Genomic DNA, 22927 nt, shown 5'->3' on the forward strand with positions numbered 1-22927 from the left:
ATATATATATATATATATTACATTATTTATCTATATATATATATTATTTATTATCTATCTATCTCTATTATATCTATTTCTATAATTATAGATTATATATATATATTATATATATACGGTGCCAGGAGATGCCACAGGTTGCCACTGGGAAAATCTCGCTGTCTCTCAACCTAGCCACAGTATCATTAATTGGGCAGATTAGAAGACAAACTTACAACTTCTCTCTCTCAAGGCTTGATACTGCAGATAAGACTGCCTGGAACAAAGTGACTTGAGTCAGATCCACTGTTCACTGCCTCTGAGCTCTGTATGCATGATGAGGTAACAGTGCCACAGACAGTAGCGGGACCTGTAGGCTGATCCACACGCAGAGGAGGCAGCTAATGATTCCGAAACCAGCCAAAACCGAGAGGAAACCCCTCCAGGCAGCGAGGCGACACGTGACCAGCCGTCACAGAGAGCAGCAGGCTGACAACCAGTGACTTTGTAGAGACACACGGGCTGAGCAGGCGCTCCTCCAAAGGTACGGCACACCGACACACCGACACTCTCTACTGCACATCTGCGAGCTTATCTGTCTGTAAAGCACTGAAGTTACAGAACCAACACTGCTGTGACGTTGCGTCACTGTTGTCGGCTGTTGTCCACGTGTTTGGGCCCGTCTCTGTCTTTCTTTCATTCAAAACGCCTGTACATTTGTTAACCACTGAACGTCTCACGACATTAGCGCTGGATAAAAGGCTGCGAGAGAAAACACGGGGGGTAAGTTAGCACCTCACTCTCTGGAGTTACATGTTGTAGTTGTACTCTTGAATGGAGTCAGGCACATGACACAACAGATGCTACAGGACATTGTCTCCCCGGCTGACTGCTCGACACGTAAAAGCGAGTCCTCACCTGTTCACACCGTGTTCGCAGAGCCGTGTTACACTGGTGTCACCCTCTTTAATGATACACACCGCCACGTGCTCACGTCTTTATCCGCCGTTAGAGGATGAATAATACTAAAGTTCTAATTAAAGGGACAGTGACCCATTTATGACCAGGAACATAGATTCACATGGAGTAACTATGTAACCGAACAACTTGATTTAATGATGATACATCACCATTTCGTGTTTGTCCTTGCTCTAGTATGAAATTGTTGCTTGTTCAGTTAGCTTATTAATTTATTTTTAACCTTAACATGACTTATGTAAACAAACCTTTCTAAGCTTCAGAAAACAATAAAACATTGTGGGAGCAATATGAGTGTTTTATTTTGAAAGTGTGCAGATATGACTTATGACTCCATGGTGCATAATTAAGCATTTTTAATATGTATTTAATCAACTCACAGAATATGTTGCTTTGATAATACAGTGTCGTCTGCGTGCCTTCCACTCTCTGAACAGGAAGATGTCCCCGGCTCCTGCAGATGAGTTGGGCTACAAGCCCCTGGACGGTGGTTGGGGCTGGGTTGTGGTGGTCGGGGCCCACATCTCCATCGGATTTGCCTACTCCACACCCAAAGTCCTCTCCATTTTCTTCAAAGAGATTCAAGAGGACCTGGGGACCAGCTTCAGTGAAATAGCATTGATTTCCTCTATCATGCTAGCTGCCATGTATGCAGGCGGTGAGTTGATTGGATCAGCATGTGTTGCATCAACAAATGGGGCACCATCGGCCATCTCACAGATCACTGGCTTTACACTGTTAGTCTAACCTTTGAGTTGCCTTTGTTCTTGTATGTGTATACTTCTTGGTAATATTTGCATCTAGCAAGGTGGCTCTTTGGTCTCAGTATATTTCAGTATTCACATTGCGTTGTGCATCCTTTGTTAAGCAGGTCTACAAGTTTTTTTCAGCTGTAGTGCAGGATAAGCTTCTCCTGTTTCTCATTTTAATGATAGCGATTACGCTCAGTGTCAGTCCTGTAAGTTAATTATCGACCTTGGAAAAAGTCATTTGACTATTAAAACCTTACTCGTCTTTGACACTGGCTCTAAAACTCCCTCCATTCACAATTTCTGGAATCAAGGGGCGTGCTTTTTTATATTCAGACCGAGTTCAGTTTGTTGTTACCTAACCAGTGAAGCAAGCAGAACCTAGAGGTGCCTGCCCTCCCCTGGTGCACATGCACGTGAGAGTGACGCTGCACACATGCTTGCATCACACGATTCCACTGATCAACAGTGATATGTTGCAAGACACCAGCAAAGGAAAAGAATAATGAGACTGGCCGCTAGTACACCGGGATGTAAACCATGCTGGATTTAAAAAATACTTACAAAAAAATCAATTTTTGAAATGATTTTCTGAGGAAGGCAATGCACTCCACACACTAAGACTGCATGCAAACATAAGTTAATTTACAAGGGAGGACTCCGCAGGGCCCGTTATTGCCAAGAAAGAACTGAACATGAGAAAAGCACGAGACACGAGAGACTACTATATTTGAAAAGTCTTCTTTGCTACATACATCAAACAGCAATGACTAGCTTGTGGTTCAGAGCTGTCAGGGTCACATTGTTATTTATGCAGCATTTGTTTGTATTTTATTTTATTTTTTACAGATTTTACCCCAAGGCTCCATGATTTTTAGTATCCATACTTCATTCATAGTAAACGGGTCCTGTTGAGGTGAGCACAGCACGAAATACTGCATCTGTCAAGTAATGCAAAAAAGATTCAGAGTCTAGTGCCTTCAGAGTCATTCGAAAGGGACTACTAGCACTAAATAGTAAGTGTTTCACTTGTATTAGTTCTTTTTTTCTGACTAGGCCAAACATGACAATAGCTCATGGGAAGAAAGATGAAAATAAGATGAAAATAATCACCAAAAATACTTATTTGCAAGTTGCTTGACTAAAACTTGAAAATGATGTGTACTGATCATGACATTTTACTCTACTGGACAAACTATGTAACAGTATCACACTGTTTCTAAGCCACCTTGAACGTATCTTTAGCATCGCTGAACTATTTGTCATTCATTGGTCCACATATACGCCAATATATGTCTTTTTTTTAAAATCCAGAGTTGAGAGCAGAGCTGTTTGTAATTCAGTGAGATATGAGGTGACATGCCTTCAGGTTTCAGTAGTCATCACCTCTGAATCAATACTCTTTACACGACTAAAGAGTGCATTTGTATTGGCCCACATATAATAGCCTGCAGGTTAACCAGACTGAGCTTTTTTTTTTTTATCCTCCTTCTTTCACTTTTTGGAAAGTGTTCTGTTCCCTGAGGGCTCTGACTCACCAAGTTCACCTCCGAGTACGAGCACCGATAATGGTCTCCTGATCAAACACCTTTCAGATCGCCTGCAATTTTCTGTTGGCCTAAAAGTTACACTTGACCAGCCCACAAAGACTATAGCTAGCAGCCAGCAGACTGCAGATGCGCATGCCAGCATGATGCCAGGGGGCAAAAGCAGATCTCACTTTTATAGCCAATGAAAAAAGTCATTTGCCGTCTGTCTTCTCTGCAAAGAGAACAATGGTTGCACTGTTTACTCATTTGGACCAGATAGATAATTGATAAATTGACCTCACATGAGTTACTGCACGCACTGAAATAGTTTACGACTTCCTAATAAGAGGAAGGATGTTAGCTGGTAGTACTCACCTGACTTTAATTTTAATTATTCACACTGACTCTGTTAATTCTGAGTCACTGATAAGTAGTGCCACTGTTTCCTCTTCAACATTCAGGTTCAACACAAAGGCACATATAGGATGTGTGTCAGTATTTTGATGTTAAAGGCACAGAGATCCTGGAGAAAGAGTTTTGCCGAGATGAAAACCTAGTTTGATGGCAATAAAAGATTTCATTCTTTCATTTTTTGCTATTGACTGCACGATGTGTGCATCTACAGTCAGACCTGCAGTGGCACCGTCAGACCAGGCAACAGTTACCCAGCTACCCCGGCACTACTTCTTGCAAAGTTGTTCTTGATGGCTTTGGACCCTCCTTGGCCAAACAATGCCTGCTAGTACTCACTTGTCAAGGATTTAAATAATCCAGCTGTGACTAGCTAAACCAATCAATGATTGTATATTTTAATAGCTTCTTATTAGGAGGAGGTAAAACTCAGTACTGTTTTAAAAAAAAAAAAATAAGCAAGAAACTAAAAATTTACGATTTTAGAAAGGTTGTAAATCTAAACCTAATTTCATGCCGTCCACATGTTTCTTTCATCTTCTTCCTCGTGTTCATCATCTCGTGATCATATAAGTCTTGTGACACCTTCAGGCTATGCCCTGACGGACAGCAGCTCTCTATTTGTCACTCTTAAAATGACACACAGCCTCCGTATTCAAATGAATGTGACTCCTCCAGTAACCAGCTAGCTTTGGCTTGCATGGCTAAATGCGCTAACAAGCTAATAGCAGCCCGAGTCAGCAAAACATGGCACTGACTTTGATTTGCTAACCCCTGTTTGTTTTCAGTATGAATTTTACAGGTGACCAATACTTGCATACTGAACCTTAGCTTTTGTTCAGCTTTACGCAAGATGCTGCAATGGCCAATAAGGTGTTGGACGCACACATTTATGGGAGATTACTTTTGTAAGGGCAATGGCAAGTTTTCACTGCTTACCTCACATATTATAGCTAGATATGATGACTGTTTAGAAAGTAGTAAAGTAGTTAATCATCTGCTGAAACAAAGTGCAAACCACAGCGCGTCCCTTTTTAGATGCAACAACTTAATTTTAGCAGAATCGAAGCTGTGTGTGATGGATGAGTGAATATCTGCATGTGATGGGGTGATGTGGGGGCTTATGTCACCGAAGACACACATGCTTCATCACCGCTTTCACAACGGGCGAAACAGTCTGAGGATCCTGAAATTAGTTCTCTCTCCTATGTGTGTTAGGTCTTGTTTCACACACTGTTTGGAGTACTTTGAAAAACTCATTAGACGACACAAAATGTGACAAAATAAACGTCTCGCGGAGGCCTCGCGCGCATTCATCAGGAGCCGTTTTCAAGGTTACAGGACAACGGGGCCGCGTGATTCACCTGGACTCGACTCGGAGAGGCCCAAGTGGTGAAATATTCCCCTCCACTGTGGCTCAGGCACAGGGCTTTATCATATTGTCCTTGGCAAGGCTTCAGCAATGTCACCCAGTGGAGGAGAGAGACAGGGGGAATATATCAGAGGAAGGTTCAGCACTCTGGGGTCTGACATCAGGTCCCCATGGGAGAGACGTGACAGCCTTTTTCAGAGAACCTCTGACTCAAGGAGTCCGAATGATGAAGTTATAATGGAAGTAGAAATGTTGGTGGTGCGGGAGATGCCCTATTGTGACACTGCTACAGAGAGAGAGATGATCTATCATTGACCCCTGCAGGCACCTGGTTAACTGTATAAACAGCAGGATGGATATTTTTATTCCATGTAGTGTAGTTACAGTGTTGCAGCAGATGGGACAATTCGATCCAGCTCAGCGTGCAGTGACAAGGAATGAGAACCTCATTGGGATCAAGTCTTACACATTTTCCATGTAAATGCATAAATACATATTAGAATTTATGGTTTTTTTTTTGTATTTTACTGTTCATGAGATGAGCACAGATAAGTTCTTAAAGGGATATTTAAAATCTTGGTTGTGATATCAGAGCCTGGCTCAGTCAGTGAGTCCTGTTCTCAGATCTGCCAGACAGTTGGCAACTTGTCAGACAGAAGTGAGACGAAGAAAAAGCTAAGGAGCTGCTTCGTTCTCCTCTCAAACCACTCTATACTGTGGAGCTGAAACAATTAGTTATGTAGTTGACCGACAGAAAACATAGATGCAGCTATTGTGATAACTGATGAGCTGTCTAGAAAGTAAGGATTTACTGTTTTTCCGTCATGTTTCACGATTCTCGCTTCACACTTCTTTTCGTTTATTATTCACGGCTTCATTAATCGACGATAGCCTATTGCGTCTGGATTTGTAAAGATTAACGGATCACTAGTTTTATAACAACTGTTTTAAACATTTTCAAATTCTTCTTTAAGACAATTTTACAAGACAGACTTTATCCTGGGGGCTTTTTGGAGGGTTGTATTTGGGGTGATTTAAGCTCAATCAAATACAAATTGTTTAACAATTCAGCATCAAACAACAAAAGATAGAAATTCAGTTTGTTACAAGGGTCGAAATCATTGATAAATTAAAAACTCATTCCAATCTATTTCTAAACCAAAAAATTTGAAGACTTTGAAGTCACGCTGGGCTTCAGGAAATTATGAGTGAAATTCACTTTTTTTTTATTTTGGACAAATTATAGACTGAACAATAAATGAATTGAGAAAATAATGAGAAAATTACTTGATGTAGAAAATAAGTTATTTGTAGCGCTCTACTTTTTAGAAATTGCACTTTTTTGCTTGTGGAAGAACCCCGGTTGTTTACCATTTACTGTAGTTGGCCTATAGGTAATGTGGCATGCTAACAAACAGCCGCATATATTTACGCACTCAACTAGCTTCAAGATATACAAAGTCCTTGAATAACAAAGCATGGGACAGTCATTTAAGGTGTTATGTTGTGTTGTTGATGGTCAGAACTATGTTTTAATGTGGTCCAAAATGTTGGTGTCCAATGCACTACTGCTTCTGTTTGCCCACCTGCTGATGCTAAAGCCTTTAAAAAAGTCCATGTATTAATGTCACCACTTGGACTAGAAAACAAACCACAGTAATTCCCTCCTCCGAAAAGCAGACAGCTTCTTGTTGATCTAAATGGAATTTATATTAAAGCAATAGCTCAAATTACGTGATGTGTAATCTCAAAAGATGGTTATAGCCGTTAACCAAACTTGCCAGCGTTTTAGCATCTTTAAGCTTGTCGTTTTGGTTTTACAGCTCGCAGTTTAACTGCTTCTTTCAGTGTCACAGCTTCTATAAGATTTGTTTCAGGTTGCAGAGGGTATTGGTTTATAGCAGTGCCAATGTTAACGACTTGCTGGTGATCAAAAACAGAGCTATATGAAGAATGAATATTGGACTACTGTATATTCTACTGTGTTCGTCATTTAAATTGTAGAGTTCAGCCAACATGTAATCAGTGCTGCATTAGTGGTTCATATCGAAAAAAAGGTTTTGAGGAAAAACACATTTTGATTTGATAATTATTATGGGTAATCAAAAAATATATTTTAAAAGTAACATACAGGTGATAAAATATTAAATTAAGAAAATGTTCTAAAGAATGTGGTCGTAACAATCAAAAATATAATGAACACACTGTTGTTAATGCAGATTCACTTGATGACAACACACTTTCCCTCTCGATATAAATTATTTTTAATCATGTACTGAGAAATGAATTGTCAGCCATGGTGAAGTGTTCTCAGTTATCACCATCCACGTAGACGCCCTTCACATCACTTCACACCACAGTATGTTTCAGTAATCATGGCAGCTCATATATTGGTTTGATTGATGCTCGCCCCATTTTTCTATATGAATTGAGTAAAATAAATATTCAACTGATTGGTCTTATCAACTTATGGTCTTGCACAGAGAAGAAACAAGTTATCATTACGCCGTGCTGCCGAAGGAATGGTGGTGCAATGTCACTCTTTCAGGCAAGGTTATGAATGAAGGGAAGAGTGACAGCATATAAAAGGCTGTTTAATTGTTGATTGATCACAGAGTGCGGTATTTGACATTTTTAGGGGAGAGTGTAATGAGTCGCAAAGTTACTTTTGCAGTGGACACAAAAGTGTGGCATTGCATCACCTGCTGTGACGTTCTTTTGCCCTTGGTTTAGACCTAGAGTGGGAACTGATGCAGTTGTGTAAACTGTTAATCACCACCAGTAGATGAGTTCATTACTAACTACTAACTGTTTGTAGTGAAATCTAACACATGATGATAATTGAACTGCTTTCTCTTTACAGGACCGGTGAGCAGTGTGCTGGTCAAGCGCTATGGAAGCCGGCCAATAGTCATGCTGGGCGGACTGTTGTGTGGGGTGTCTATGGTAACTGCTTCCTTTGGGACCTCCATCATTTACCTCTACCTTTGCATCGGCATCATTGGAGGTAAAGTACTCAGATATTTTTTTACAGTATCTTGTGATGCTGCTGCCTAATGAACATGAGACAGGTCGATAGTTTTCATACCAGCTGAGGGGATCCTTGGACAATTAGTCGATCAGAATCGAAAGCTAAGACGAAGTACCTGTGTGTGGGGTAGGGAAAGTCGGCATCTCTGCACATCCCTTCAGAATCTCTGGGGTTGCCAAATCTTCTTCCCTTGACTGGGCTGTTGTGCTGTTTGTCGGGGCCCAGGGCATCTGCCCCAGCTCCTAGGGTGCAGTTAGAGCACCAAGGGGACCAGGACCCGGACGGTAATTAAGACAGAGCCGTGCCTGATCCCAGAGAGCATGGTCCTCCGTGGCCCTCTGTACTCTCCCGTAGGCTCCCATCATGGTCGTCACATGGGGGCTCCCTGTAACCCTGCGAGGCTCATTACCCTGCCAAGGACTGCTGTGAAGGATTAATCGGCCCAGCAAGTGGCTAGGGCATGTGTGTGCCCGGCTCTGCTCCCCTGTGCCCTGGTGTGCTGACACATAGGCATTGGGCAGTTTCACCCAGCCGACACACAGACAATTTACGCAAAAAGAAATGAAAAGGATAATAATTTGGGCAAAAATCCAGGCCTTGGTAGATTTTTTAAAAAGTTTTTAGTTTCTTTATCCTTGTATATACATCTGCCTGCTAATATGTCACATTTAACTGACTGAACAGTCAATAATAGTCTTATTGTCATAACACAAGGTCACAGTAGAGCAATTGTGAGGCATAGAGGATATCCAAGAACAGATTGTTTTTGATTTATGTGGGACAAGAAACATGTGCAAGTAAAACAACGGATGTGCTTTGACGGTTTTTAATGAAAGAAAACTTATAACAGTGACAGAAGCCATTAAATTGGTGGAAAAACTGTAAAGCTAAAGTGTCAGCGTGCGGAGATCGAACATGTATAGCGTGTGTTTTCATCCCTCACCAGGTCAGTGGTAGAGCTGGCAGTGAGGAGGATTGTGAGAAAACATGCACAGTAAAATGCACAATAAAGATGGTTAACGGCTACAACGAAAATGGAAAAGCTGAGCAAGACTTTGACTTGTGTGTTGTGGTGCCATGCACCATATTACCTGAGACTCAAATGTGGCTGGTGGCCTTAGTTCGTGGGAACAGATAAGTTACTGGAGTTTATGATGCCCACATGTCTACATCAACGTGTGAAGAATCAGGGGTCGCACCGGTTAGCTGCATTGATGGTGTTGATGTACTTTGCACCATGTATTGGTAATCACCCCTTCTAGGAAAGACATGTGATAAGGTTTAACAACAGTGGCGCATTCCTTTTTAGCTAGCGTAAATCAAACCAAAATGTCAAATTCAGTTAACATACATTTACCTAAAGCTAATTTGATCCGTTTTACTTTTTAACGTGCACTTATTTTTGTGTTTATTTGATTTGTTTTCAACATCTCGCAATGGCATCATGATTGAGAAAGTATTTGTGAAATTAGCAGTAAGATGCCACTTTTTGATCCTTGATGTTTGGATGACCAAAAATGTTGAGATATTGAGACATCTAGGATACTGTCTTGACCCTCAAAAATAAGATGTCCAACACACAGTGTCAGTGCTTGCTGTGACTTGTTATGTAATCTTTACTTTTATGAGCAAATCAACCACTTATTAGTTAGTAGCGATATCTGTGGATCAAACCATGTTTAATTTGTTTTTAAATGCAATGTGGATGTATGGATAGGGATACAGAACACATGAAAGTCACCTTTTTGAATATGAAAATTATGGTTATCTTTCGTTTGGACCCGATTTATATGGGTTTATATTTATGGATATACTTTTCGATGGTATGTATTACTTATATTCACAAAAGAACAAAAACCTTTTTTCCTCAAGATATCATGGAAACAGAAAAGACAAATAAATTGACTTTGTTAAGAGAACATTTAGTACCCTAACTACCTAGCTGTAGCTCTTCATCTTCATGGAAAATAAGGTGCTGTTTAATTAAATATTGGGTAAAAAAAGTAAGTGAGTGAATGTGTTACCCAGGCTCTTTAATGTATTTTCTACTTATATCTGAAATTATTCCAGCATTCTGTAATGAGATTTAAGCAGCAACAGTGAAATGAGATAGAACCTTAATGAGCACTAAACAGAATCAGTCTTGATTAAATTAACGAGGACCCTTTGGAGTTTCAGAGAGGTTTTCTTACTGAGTATTTCTGCAACCTGACAGTGTTTTTTTCCTCTCTGTGCACAGGTTTTGGACTCTCCTTAAACCTCAACGCCTCTCTCACCATCATCAGCAAATACTTCCTGGCCAAGCGACCTTTAGCCAATGGACTAGCCATGGCCGGGAGTCCAGTGTTTCTATGTTTCGTGGCCCCTCTGAACCAATATTTACTGGTGAAGTTTGGCTGGAGAGGAAGTCTCCTTATCCTCGGGAGTCTGATGCTCAATTGTTGTGTTGCTGGGGCCCTGATGAGACCTGTCGTTCCACCTTCTAAACCATCTACACTGCCAAAGAAGGTGGAGGAGCAGCCAAGTAGCTGCAACACAAAGCTAAAAAGGAGCTTGATGAAGAACGCTAAGAAGTTCTTGGATGTGTCTTTCTTCAGAGATCGAGGCTTCGTCATTTACCTCATTGGGAGTGTGATGTTCATCTTCGGTGCGTATGCGCCCATCGTATTCCTGCCAGCCTATGCTATTAGCCAAGGAGTAGAGGAGTATTCTGCAGCCTATCTGCTCTCTATTATGGGCTTTGTGGACATGTTTGTTCGACCAGGCACAGGCCTGGTTGCCAACAGCAAGTGGATCAGGCCCAGAATCCAGTATTTCTTCAGTTTTGCCGTGGTTTTCAACGGCACATGCCACCTGCTGTGCCCGCTGATGAAGAGCTACGCCCTCCTGGTGGTCTACGCAGTGTTCTTTGGCGTGAGTTTTGGCATGGTCTTCGCCCTGATATTTGAATGTCTGATGGACCTTATGGGAAGTCAGCGCTTCCCAAGTGCCGTTGGACTGGTCACCATCATCGAGTGCTTCCCCATGCTACTGGGACCACCTACTGCAGGTAAATGCACACACTATACATCGACAGACATTATGACTCACTGAACAGAACAGGAGCTCTCAGCAAAACACTTTCTCCATGTTTATCTCAATTGTTGAATCAAACAAGCCAGGCAGAGGCACAAGTATTTACTTTCAGCTCACTTTAGATTGGTTTTCTGCAACTGAAGGGCCAAGGGGAAGTGAATAATGTACACATACAAACACACTTGGAAAGAGCTCCATTGTTACCGAAGAAATAAATAGCCAGTTTGGAGCAAGCTCCTCTGCAAACAATAAAGCAAACTGAATTACAGTGATGAGAAATTCCTTCTGTTTCCCATTGTGTGTTTATCTCAGTCACAGTAATGTGCTGAGCATTATGTTGCAGTGGAGTTCGGTTGCCCGCTGGACTGTTATTACTGTGAGACGGAGCAGGATTATTAGTGGTTAGTAGCAGTGTTTGGGGTGCACGAGTGGTCCACGAATAAAGTAGTGATTGGTCACAGTAGTTTCATGCTGTAAAGACGCTGGCTGTATTAGTTGCTCTGGCTTGTCAGGATGTCCACTGTAGGTTTTGGCCTCCACACAAATGATGGAACACAAAGCGAGGAAGCTGAGGTTTGCATTGTGTTTACATTGACTACAGTACTGTTCTGCTACACTGTGCTAGCGCGACAGCCACAGACTCACATTTCCTCAAGTAAATTAAAACAAACTGTTTAAGTTTTAGGTGTTTTTGTGATGTAGATAAGATAGTGGCTGCAGAAACGAAACTTAAGATTATCCTAAAAAGCGCAATATGGAAGAATGCTGCCGAAAATGCACTGATCGGTATCTGTGAGTATGTAAGTCTATGCACAGATCTGATACCACGAAATTTGGAAACGGGACCACGCTACTTCCCAGTTAGCTCTGTTAGCTCTGCTTAACGTTACACACCAGAAGTCAATTCTTCTTCGCTAGAGCAACCGATCGCAATCGGCCGATAATGCCCCTATCGGTTTTGATCTGAGTTCTCAAAATAGATCACATCAGGCCGATCAGATGAAGTTTAAGTATAAAGACAGTGCATTAACTGCATGCAGGGAGGGAATTTCATGGCCGCCGTTGCCCCGCGCCACAGTGGCCTCTGTGCCCCTGGCCCGGTCAGCGTAGCGGGCTTGCCCTGAATTACAGCCACCTGAGTGCACAGTAGTCACTCACAGTAACTTCAGTGAGTCCGCGGTTCGCGCAGGTGGAGTCTCATCATCACGATGATCTCACGTGAAAGCCTCTCAGACAGCAGCAGCTTCTCAAAACAGAAGAACGAAACTTACAGCACAGCGAGCGAGCACAGCGTAACGATGAAACGTAACTGACTTATGTGGTAGGATTTAGTCCGGTAAAGTTGGAAATATATTCACAGATTCGAACTTCCCGGATCAATAACTCATAAGTGAAACCTTGTTAAAACACCAACGACGGGTCCTTCCTACCGTACTACGATAGACAACGAGCTACAACCGTATTTTCATCAAAACGAGCGTCTGGACATTAACTCTGGTCTGTATGGTCAGCCGTCTGTGAGACGAGGGCGCAGGGACCATCTACAAAGTGCAACACCGAAAAGAGAAACTACAAAAAATTCAATAACTTCACTATTATTCAGAGTGTAGTGTCACCAAAATCACTCCACACATCCATGGTCTCCTGCTGGTTATTCTACAATTTTTTGTTTGGAAAAAATGTGCTTTGCCATAATTTGGGGGAATTTCTATTGGGAGAAATATTCAATAACACTAATATTCAGTGAGGTGTCACAAAAATCACCTCACCCTAACCCTATTTAACAAAAACTACTTTCTAATGTAACTTTAACTTGATTTTGGTATAAAAAAAAATGTTTTAATACACAATCCATGTCTGATTATAAATTAGGATGTTGTGGTATCAGTCTGAAAGGTAAATCAATCACATTTTACTCAGTGGCCTTTGCGCCCTGTCATGTGGCCTTGGTGCCCCTAAAACAAAAGTGAAGGTCAAATGGACTTGTCCCTAAAATGACAAAATTCCCACCCTGACTGCATGCATTCCCACTAGTAAGCTACAGTTACTCTATGTAAGCTGAGGCCAAGTTGTCTCTAAGAGAGTCTCTAGAGTGTGAAATATTGCACATTGCCTCAGCCTGCAATAAAACAGTGGTCAATTCATGATACTTTCTTATCTCCTAATTTTTATACTTAATAATACAATGTCAATGTTGTGTAAAAAGAATCATGAATTAAATATATGAAAGTTACACAAGACAACAATATAGAAAAATGTATGGATTTGACGCTGTGATCGGTGATCGGCAATATCGGGATCGGCAGATACTGCTTTTGGTGATCGGTGATCGGCCCCAAAAATCCTGATCGGTGCATCTCTATTCTTCGCTGCTCTAAAAGCCAACACAGGAAATTATGCTGTGCTGCCCCAGGCAATTTCTGTTTTAAGGGTGGTGAAGAAGAAGAAGCTGATTTCACGTGACTCAGACAGAGCTAGCAACATGTCAGCTATTTGGTAATATTTTACAGTAGATAACACCACAAGTAAAACGACGACATGAAAAGCATCACGCGAAAGAGCACAATGAAACTGCTCCTCCCAAATTTAATGAGAAAGTGAGGAAACACATTTTCTGTAGGCTGACGCACTGCGCTCCAATATGGACCACTGGCTACATGGCTAACTAGCAAATAGCAGCTTCAGCTAGCGGCAATCAACCTTTTCTCTGGTGATATAGATAGAATTACTTTAATGATCCCAGACTGGGAAATTATTCAATTAGAAATGAAATATGCGGCATCGTATTAATTTGGAGTAGGAATTTGACATGTTGCCAATTCTTACATATAGCACCTTTACGTACTGTGAGGCCATTCAAGTGAATAGATCTTAGGAACTATATGATAAAGCTTTGTTCCGTCTGTATGATCCAATCAGGATTCTGGCCTGAGCCAAAATGTTTTGAAAGCACAAATATGCAGCCTGATGCAAATCTCTGAACAGCAGCCCACATTACCTGATCAGTAACAGGTTTTTCCTGCACCTTACAATGTCAACGAGCCAACAAACATTAGCAGGGCAAAAGTGCACTGCTAATGTCAGTTTGCGTGCTACATAGCTAATTAGCTGCTCAGCAGGAGCACATTAAACGGCATGTAAACAGACCGGTAAATGTCAGTTCAGTCCCTTTGGATGCTGCTGTGGTCCTTACTCCTAAATACCACCAACAACTTGCTGTCTGACCGTGATATGTAGGCTACAGCGAAGTCTGTTTACTTTGTCTCTCATTCACCATGGTGAAGCATTACTAATATTTCCCTTGAGACTTTTTTTCTCCCAGTAAATAATAAAAGATGTTGACATTTTTGGACCTAACTGAGATGACAATCGAATATAATGACACCCTTTGAAAGCCAAAGTCACTGTGAATCCAGAAATCTGCATCTGTGTGTTCAGGTTTGACTGAGATATCACTGTAAGAAGAAGTGGGGAATTCTGACACGAACTGCAGCAATCAGTCGCTCAAGGTTTTAATGTATGCTGCTTTCATCGGCTCTGTGAGTTGTGTTGTGGCAGCTGTTGCTGCTCCAAATGCTGACGATGCTGTGGTCAAACTAACATCACTCTATTCTGAGATAGTAGCATGCGCCTGTCCTGTTCACCTCTGCCAGTTGGGCCTCTTTCAAACCGAATTGGCATGACTGATCAACATGTCAAAGGAATCTAAAGTTGTGTAATATTAGAGCGGCATGTTTGTGACAAACCTTTCTGAAAACGACTTTTACTCTAGAGCAATGTAATCGGCCCTGAACAATCCCGGTTAGATTCCCAGTTCATCTTACCATGATGAGATACATCATCTGGTTAAATATTTCGTCTTCAGTGGATCATAAGAGAAATTAAGACATTGATAATTCATAAGGGAAATGACCCTCTTTAATATACATATTTAGTGAGGATTTCTGTAATGGATCAGACTTGCATTATTCATTTTTTCAAAAACAAAACCCACAAGCTGAATAACTCTGCCTAACAGCCTATCAATTAGAAGTAAAGGCCCTTTCTGATGATCTATGGCTTCAGCATTTTTCTGTGATTGAAGTGTTGGGCAGCGACCTTCATGGTCTAATTAACTGTGTAATCTAAAGGATATTGTCTCCCCTCTCTTCCTATTTGCCAGTTTCAATATTGGTGCACTTGTGAAGAGCCCACTATAAAACATTCTTCTCTTCAGTAAAAACAGAACATTACTGACATAATGACTCTCTACAAAAGGAAAATATTTGTCACTTTGTTATCAATATAACAACATACCTGTCAATAGAGGCCATTGCTGTTGGAATCTGTAACAGCTGCAAAAACATGTGAAAGTATTAAAGTTAACTGCTGATGTAGCTACTTTATTGTGACCAAATTTTGATGAAAAGTTTTACTGTGCTGGATGATGATTTTTCACATGTTAAAGTTAAATGTATCCATTGAGCAGTGGTTGGATTCATTGATGAATGTGTGGACAATAATTTGAAAAAATTGTTTAGTTAAGACAGGTCAAGTCAAGAGCTGGAAAAATTGGTTTATTAATCAGGTGATTGAAGGAAAAATAATAAATTTATTGATTTAAATTTTTTTTTTTTAACTTAGGGTCCTTCGTTCCAGCTTCTAAGTTGTAATTAGATTTTTTTCTGTTTTCTGTCTCTGTAAACTGAAGCTGAACATTTTTAAACACAGATAGACACACTGTTTCAAATTCACCACAACATTATTCACTAGTTGCAATAAAAAAAAATGTACTTAGCCGATTGCTCTCAAGATGGTCTATCACTTACACTTAAGCGTTGTTGGACATAAATTACTTTGTCACTTATGTCAAACGATCGTCAAATGTATCTCGCAGGAGGATGTGAAGTGTGCTGCACACTAATTGGGAAACCGACTGGCTTCCTTTTACTCACTCTGTGATAACTGACCTGTTGCTGTAGCTGCTGCAGTTTTTTTGTTTCTTTTAGCGTTGCAGCATTCACAAAAAAATACAAACAACTGAAAGAAAACATAAAATGGCTTCATAAAGCTGGTTCTGTGTAGCTCAAGTCTCCAGAAGCCCTGAAATTGATTTAAAAAGACGTTATATTCACCCGCTGGAACTAAGTTTTGCTGTGAAGCTCCAGAAATGTCTTGATTTTTGGGGTGAACATATCCTTTAACTCTCCTCGGCCCATGTGAGGAACCTGTCAGCCATTGCATTAACCGCACACAGTGTTCTCTTCAGCTGGTGGACTTCATCAACGTTATGCAGTTTCAATCAGTCCAATACAAACGGACTCAATCTGACTCAAATCAAACAATCAAAAAGGTCAAAGCTCTTATTTAGAGATCTGCTTGTGCGCTGATCAATGTGGCAGCTTTCATCTTCACTCAGAGAGGCCTGCTCAGTGTCCTAGATAAATACACTGAGGACATACATCACTGTGACTGCATGTGACTCAATCAGTTGTGCATATCAACACACTGACAAACTTCCTTTGACTTTTAATGAGCTGAACATTGATAGCCTGCCCCCCCCCCCCAAGCAGTTTGTCTGGTGCAACCCTGTTCTGAGGCGCTTATTTAATAGGGTAAATAAATGCCTCCCTGCACGTCTAACGTTCTCCTCCAGAGGGCACAATCGTTGTATCTCCCCTGACTAGTCTGCTTGTTACTGCTCTCACAAACCTCCGGGTCAATCCAATTAGGAGGAAGTGAGGTAAGTGGGTGTAATTAGCCTTTTTGCTTTGGGTGTTTAATGACGCTCAGTTCAAAACTCTCCTCATTGAAGTCCTGTACCTGGGCCATAATTAAGCTGTGAATACATTAAAATCAGAGGTGGCTATGCCAGATGGACTTAATTACCACTCAGCCAATCAAGGGCTGTCTTAATGAGGGTGATGGTCATTTGGCGTGCACGCGGCAGATGAGCGCTATCAATCAGAAGATGCAGGCGGCGTCGAGACGGCTGATCCAAATGCAAAGTGAGTTGCAAGTAGTTGGTGTACTTAAGGAGAGACTGACAAAGGAAACTGCCCTTTTAATTTAATGGATTTTGATAAGATGCTATAAAAACGTGCCTTATTGGAGCCCACCAGTCACAGCCAGACATATCTGGATGGTTTGAGGGGAAAAAACTAAATTGCTAGAAACACTCCAGAGTTTGGTGATGATAAATCAAATAGTGTGCAAAAAGTATATTTTTGCTCTCACCAGTGCTGAGTGAAACAGTTGGATCACTTATGTGACTTTAAAGGTGCTCTGCGGAGTTTTAGACCAGTGTTTTTCGGCTTCATTCCCTGTTCTGTTCCTGTGCACGAGGACCCTCATGCACACAGATGGCAGGATTAACGTGTCTGCCAGTGATTTCACACAGCTTGCACTGATCTATAGGTAGCTACAAAGCCTCCACGAAAAGGGCAGGGAAGAAGAAAAAGGCCGAACATTGGGAGGTTTCAAAATTTTAAGGAACAATTTGCTTTCCGTTCGTTTGATGAAGAAGCGAAAGTGTCGTAATGTTGGTTATACAACGAGGAGAGACTCGATGTGTTTTAGTTAAAATAACAGAAACTTTGTTTAAAAGAAAACTCAGCAGGGCACCTTTTTAAGAGAACACACTCCTCAAAATGATCCAGATATTGAATCACTCTGCCATTGATTTAATAAGGCTCCAAAATGGTACAAAGGGATTGTAATACTGCAGGACGGACAGACAGACAGACAGACAGACAGACAGACGTTCAGCACCTACATGTTGAGACTGTGAGAGATGGCCACACTTGGCCCATCGATCCATGTCTGGAGGGGGGAGGGGGGAGTTTGCGCGAGGTGCAGTTAAGACTCTGAAAAACCTGGAGGCTTAAATCTGATCTAAACTACATTTGTCACTTTTCTGCAGAATTGGCCTCGATATTTATGGCTCTGAGAATGGGCCTCTCCTCTGATTCGTTTCGGTAGCAACCGTCCAAATTGCCTTCCCAGAGATGCGGGGAGAGCCAGGAAGGGTGTAATGGCCCTCTGTCATTTCCGACATGGCTCTTCTCAGATTGGCGAGTGGTCACTTTCGCTCTCTTGCGCGCGCGCGCACACACACACACACACACACACACAGAGGCCAGATCGGAGTTTAGTCTTGCTCTTCACCTTCAAACTTGATTAGTGATAGAATGAAGATACTATTCAGTGACATGTTGTGTTTTGCTTGTGCCGGTGTACAACATTTCCAACTTTTTTACAGACATAGGTGGAATAAAATGGTGAGAACTGTCACTTGGTTAGAAACATCATCATTTCTTCTTCTCCATAACAGGGTTCCTGGTGGACGTCTCTCATGAGTACAAGTACCTGTTCCTAATGTGCGGGTCAGTGATCACGACTGGCGGGGTCTTTCTCTTTATCATGAACATCTACAACTACCACATGCTGAAAAAAGAGAAGACGGCAAAGGACAGAGAGCAGAACCGTGGAGCCACGGAGGACCAGGTGGAGATGAAACGCACCCCAGAGGCAGAGATAGAACCAGCCGAGCCCGAGGCTGAAAATGGAGCTCAGAGAGGTCCATGTCCAGAGGATGCAGAAAACTCAAATTAATGCAGTTGCTAACTACAGCTTTGTCACAAGCCAGGTTTCCATCCAGTACAGCAGATATTTTTTACAGAATGTCTCAGATTCATGTGCCTTTCCATTATACAAATTTTAGCAGTTGGTACATAAAGGTAAACAGCTGGTGGCACCAGTCAGGTGACATTAAACCATTGCAGAAGAAAAGGGCACGACAAGATAAGGTACTTGAAAGAGCTCCTCGAACTGTTGAAAACATTGAAGAAATCTGTATGTCAAAACAGCATTTGTTGGTTTCATGTAACAATTTGAGGAAGCTTCAGTGAAGGCCAGCACCACTCCTCGTGTCTCCAGTCGTCTCCTCTGACGCCAACAGAAAAAGCACAATAGATCTCCTTTAAGTGACATGCTTCATGTAGGCCCTGATTTGATGGTGAGTTAGTTTTCATTTCACGTTCACCGTTTTGTTTATGCACAGATGAAAGTGTGCTTAAAATCATTTTGTTACCTGACTGTTAAAATTCAGTCAGCATTTCTAATTCAGTGCAGTTTTTGTCATATTCATGAAATATCTCTTCAAAGTCCACCAGCTGTCCATTCTGTGGGTATGCTGGGGGAAAAAAAAAAGATTTGGTCATCATACACTGAACTGGCTCTGTAAATGGGAAACAAACTGACTCAGACCGAGTCACGCAACAGCCAATCAGAAACTGGGGAAGCTGTTGCACTGTGACCTCGGCTGTTTTTTTAGTCTTTTTTTTTCATGCTTTCGCTGGCTACAGAGTTTGAAACATCAAATATCAACAGTCTCTGCAGAATCACTCACTCCAGCTTAAGTAATTTAACAAGCAAACAAAACTAAGAGCCTGCAGTCATGCCAGCAGCTCTGTAAGGACTGATGTATAGTAGAGCACACAACACTTCTGATGTGTGTCGACAGAAATTAAGAGCTGAGTGATTTTTTTTCTAGTTCTTTTATTTACTATATATATATATTTTTTTAAATAAAACATAGTTGCATTAGTTGCATCGTATCACGATTGACGTATACATGTTCTTCCGGGAGCTTGTTTTGTCACTCAGTCACACTGCCTGACAAAATTCTCCAGGTGAGCGTCATGAAAGGACTCGCCAAACTTTTATCTGTCTGAACTATCTCAGTGTTGTATATTTGCGTGCTTACATTTGCTAATTGTGGCTAATGGTTATGTCATTAGTATGTCCAATCAAAGTCGTACCAATTCATCCTGCAGGGAACATGAATGTCCGTCTGTACCAGCGATAAGATATTCCACTGAAAACCCCAGATGTTAACTGCATAGTGGTGCTATTGAAGAAAAGTGATCACCAAAGTCTGAAAGAAACATTGTCTGGTCTCCATGAAGGGGACGTTTGGTACAAATTCCTCCATTAGATTTTAAGATCTTCAGGTTGATAGGTGAAAACTTGGCCCTGTTGGTGTTCCCAGAGGAGAAGTCGGAAGATCATCACAGTCAATGGAGATGTTAACCAAATTTTGTGGCAATCTTTCCACTGTCTGTTTTGATATTTAACTTAATTCTGGAAACATCAAATGGCAGCACTAGAGGAAATGTTAGGGGATCATCAAAATAAATAGGCATTATCCTCTTCGGACCAAGAGTGTTGAAAGAATGCTGATACACATGGCTTCAGACAGTGAATCTTCCTATCTGAGAGTGAATGTCTTCTGCAGTTGTTACCATCGTTCTCTCAAATAGTCATGAACTTACCGATCTACTTCTTTGTTTGGTCATTCCTAACCGTTCATCCCACAGCAATCTAATCTTACTGTGAAAACAAACAAGGATTGTTCCTGTAGTGATGCAATATTTTGCACTTGTAGTGTTTACATTATAAAAGTGTTTAAAAAGGTTTTGTACATGAAATACTGTAGCTGATATACCGTGGCCTTGGAAGTCTAACACGTGTATGAAGATGATTTATCTCTTCTTTAGTTACTGTCTATTTTTTGTTAATAAGTACTAAAACCTCTAATGCACATAGAGATGTCGCAAGTATGATTTTGTGTGATTGATTTATGATTGTTCTCTGATCTCATACAGCAAATAACACTGTCTTTTAAAACTTTTATCCCTATTTAATTTTAACTTTCACGCTGGAACATTATAAACTACGATGTGGGGTCCACAGTGATGCAGTCCTGTTGTGTTGACATTTACTGCTGACATTTGTTTGTTTTTTTGGTTTTTTTAGGGATGAGAATGGATTTGCATGCACTATTATTTGTTTGGAGACTGTGTGTGTTAGTGCATGTGAACAAGTGTATTTGTTGAAAAAGAAAGAGAAAACTGTGCGACTGTGTTTTAGAAATGATCCAAAATGTAGTTTTATTACAGGTGAAGGCAGCTTTTTGTATTCTGTGTTGGAGAGAATTGAATGGAAGTTTTAGTTTACTAGTTAATTACAGCTGTGTTAGCATCGTTTTGGCACATGTGGTGTACAACCTGCCATTGATACTTTGTATATCATTATTTTGTCAATCGTAATAAAATTCCTGTGTATTTTATTGTGGTTTTAGATATTTTATAATGGATTTTTGTCATATCTCACAATGGTCTGGTCTCATTTTCTGCATCAATTACTGAGTCCTGGGCAGATATAAGCAAGTTTCTGCATTCCACATTGAAGCGGCGAGGTAAATGGCGCTCGCACTGCCGTCAAATCGAGATCCACCACGCAGCTCCTCAGTGTTGGTGGCTGTGTCCAATTTTTCACGACAATTAGAAGACTCGGGAACAAGTTTGGAAATGTCAGCAGCTTAAGGGCGTGAGCACCTAATGAAGCAGAGCCCGGATGTTCCAGGCTAGTGCTCCGAGCTGCATGCGGCCTCACACACGTCAGCAAATCAGTGGGCCAATAAATTAGAAATGCGCGCGCAAACACACATACACGCACTTTTTTGCTGTCTCCCGTCCTTTTTGCTGAGTTTTATATGCAAGGACTCTGGACATGACAAGGTGGAAAGGCACCCCAGAGACGAGGAGATGGGCGCTCTGAACAGAAATCTGTTTATCATTATTATATTTCCCCTCACCTCCTGTTCCCCTCTGCCCTGCTGACCCTCCTCTGCAGCCCGCCCTCCCCACAATGTTTGTTCTCTGTGAGCTCCATGACCGTTGTCCTCCATGCTCAATGGTAAAAACAAAGACTTCTGGGTCTCCAGAGGTTCTTGCTGGTGGTCGGGTGATGAGGCAGTGGTAGATGAAAAATACTGTGGAACAAAAACAAACAAAAGAATTGTGAATAACATGGCCCCAGGTAGTTGTATGTTAGATATTCTGCTCTACTGTGGTGTGTGTGTGTGTGTGTGTGTGTGTGTGTGTGTGTGTGTGTGTGTGTGTGTGTGTGTGTGTGTGTGTGTGTGTGTGTGTGTGTGTGTGTGTGTGTGTGTGTGTGTGTGTGGTATATTTTGTCTCCTTCGCTTTGGTGTTCAGTGCCTGTGTTAAAGCTCTTAAGGATGAGTGCTTGGTTCAAAGGAATTGGTTTACATACCAGTGCTGCATCGCTGTATTCCTCCTCTGTCTTAACGCCCCCACCCCCATTGCTCTGATTGGCCAGCTCACACACGCCTGAGCCAGCACCACTAACAACAGAGCAGCTTCGTTGAATGAAATCTATTGTGCAAATCTAGCCACTAGGCATAAATTGTGCAAATGTGTGACTCTGTGATGTCACAGAATGAAGGGTGGGACTACTGATGAGGCGTTTCGGGGGCAGCATTTCCCCTGGGAGAGGGGAGCTTCTGTTTGTGTGGACTTGAAGACACTGAAGGAAAGGCAAAATATGTCTTTAATACCGTTGCCTCTATAAAACCTACATGAGCAAATGAGACCATCAGTGAAAAGATCAGCTGTTTCCAAAGGATTATTATAGTTGGTCTTAATGTCAACCAGTCGGATTCATTTCATTAAAACAACTTTACGTGGTGGAGTGCTGAGGGTAAATTGAGGAAAGAAGTTGCTTTGTAGTCCGGTGGAACGGCAGGAAAACAAAGTTGACTTTGTTTAATCCTCTTCACCTTTTGTCCAAAGAGGCCACCAGAATCAACACCAAATAAAAGTTCCCTGTAGGAGCTTAAATGTGGTATTTTCAAGGTTTGAAAGATGGATTTTGGAGAAGGTGATTGAAACTGCTGAATATTTGTTATTTGGGGAGGTACTGTGTCAGGAAATGTAAACAGTTTGCCTGTTTGTAGCAC

General features: G+C 41.4%; 1 protein-coding gene across 3 annotated transcripts; it reads left to right on the plus strand.

Moving 5' to 3' along the window:
* Positions 1-140: 140 nt before the first annotated feature.
* Positions 141-21255, plus strand: LOC115582573 (monocarboxylate transporter 2-like). Of its 3 annotated transcripts, none has more exons than XM_030418590.1 (5): positions 141-523; positions 1395-1615; positions 7882-8025; positions 10289-11098; positions 18437-21255. In XM_030418590.1, exons 2-5 carry the CDS (start codon positions 1399-1401, stop codon positions 18715-18717), a joined length of 1452 nt encoding a protein of 483 aa, XP_030274450.1. In that variant the 5' UTR covers positions 141-523; positions 1395-1398; the 3' UTR covers positions 18718-21255. The 3 variants fall into 3 exon arrangements, with proteins under 3 accessions (XP_030274450.1, XP_030274452.1, XP_030274451.1); XM_030418592.1 differs by lacking the exon at positions 141-523 and adding an exon at positions 534-762 and having other exon boundaries at positions 1363-1615; XM_030418591.1 differs by lacking the exon at positions 141-523 and adding an exon at positions 633-762.
* Positions 21256-22927: the final 1672 nt, after the last annotated feature.

Source organism: Sparus aurata, chromosome 6 (genome assembly GCF_900880675.1).
Source record: "Sparus aurata chromosome 6, fSpaAur1.1, whole genome shotgun sequence".
Classification (NCBI taxonomy): domain Eukaryota; kingdom Metazoa; phylum Chordata; class Actinopteri; order Spariformes; family Sparidae; genus Sparus; species Sparus aurata.

What these genes read in the sequence shown, in the direction of transcription:
- LOC115582573 (XM_030418590.1), top strand. Translation starts at nt 1,399, where the DNA reads ATGTCCCCGGCTCCTGCAGATGAGTTGGGCTACAAGCCCCTGGACGGT. An exon ending in TTGCATCGGCATCATTGGAG is followed by an intron (nt 8,026 to 10,288) that starts GTAAAGTACTCA and finishes CTCTGTGCACAG; the next exon opens with GTTTTGGACTCTCCTTAAAC. An exon ending in ACTGGGACCACCTACTGCAG is followed by an intron (nt 11,099 to 18,436) that starts GTAAATGCACAC and finishes TCTCCATAACAG; the next exon opens with GGTTCCTGGTGGACGTCTCT.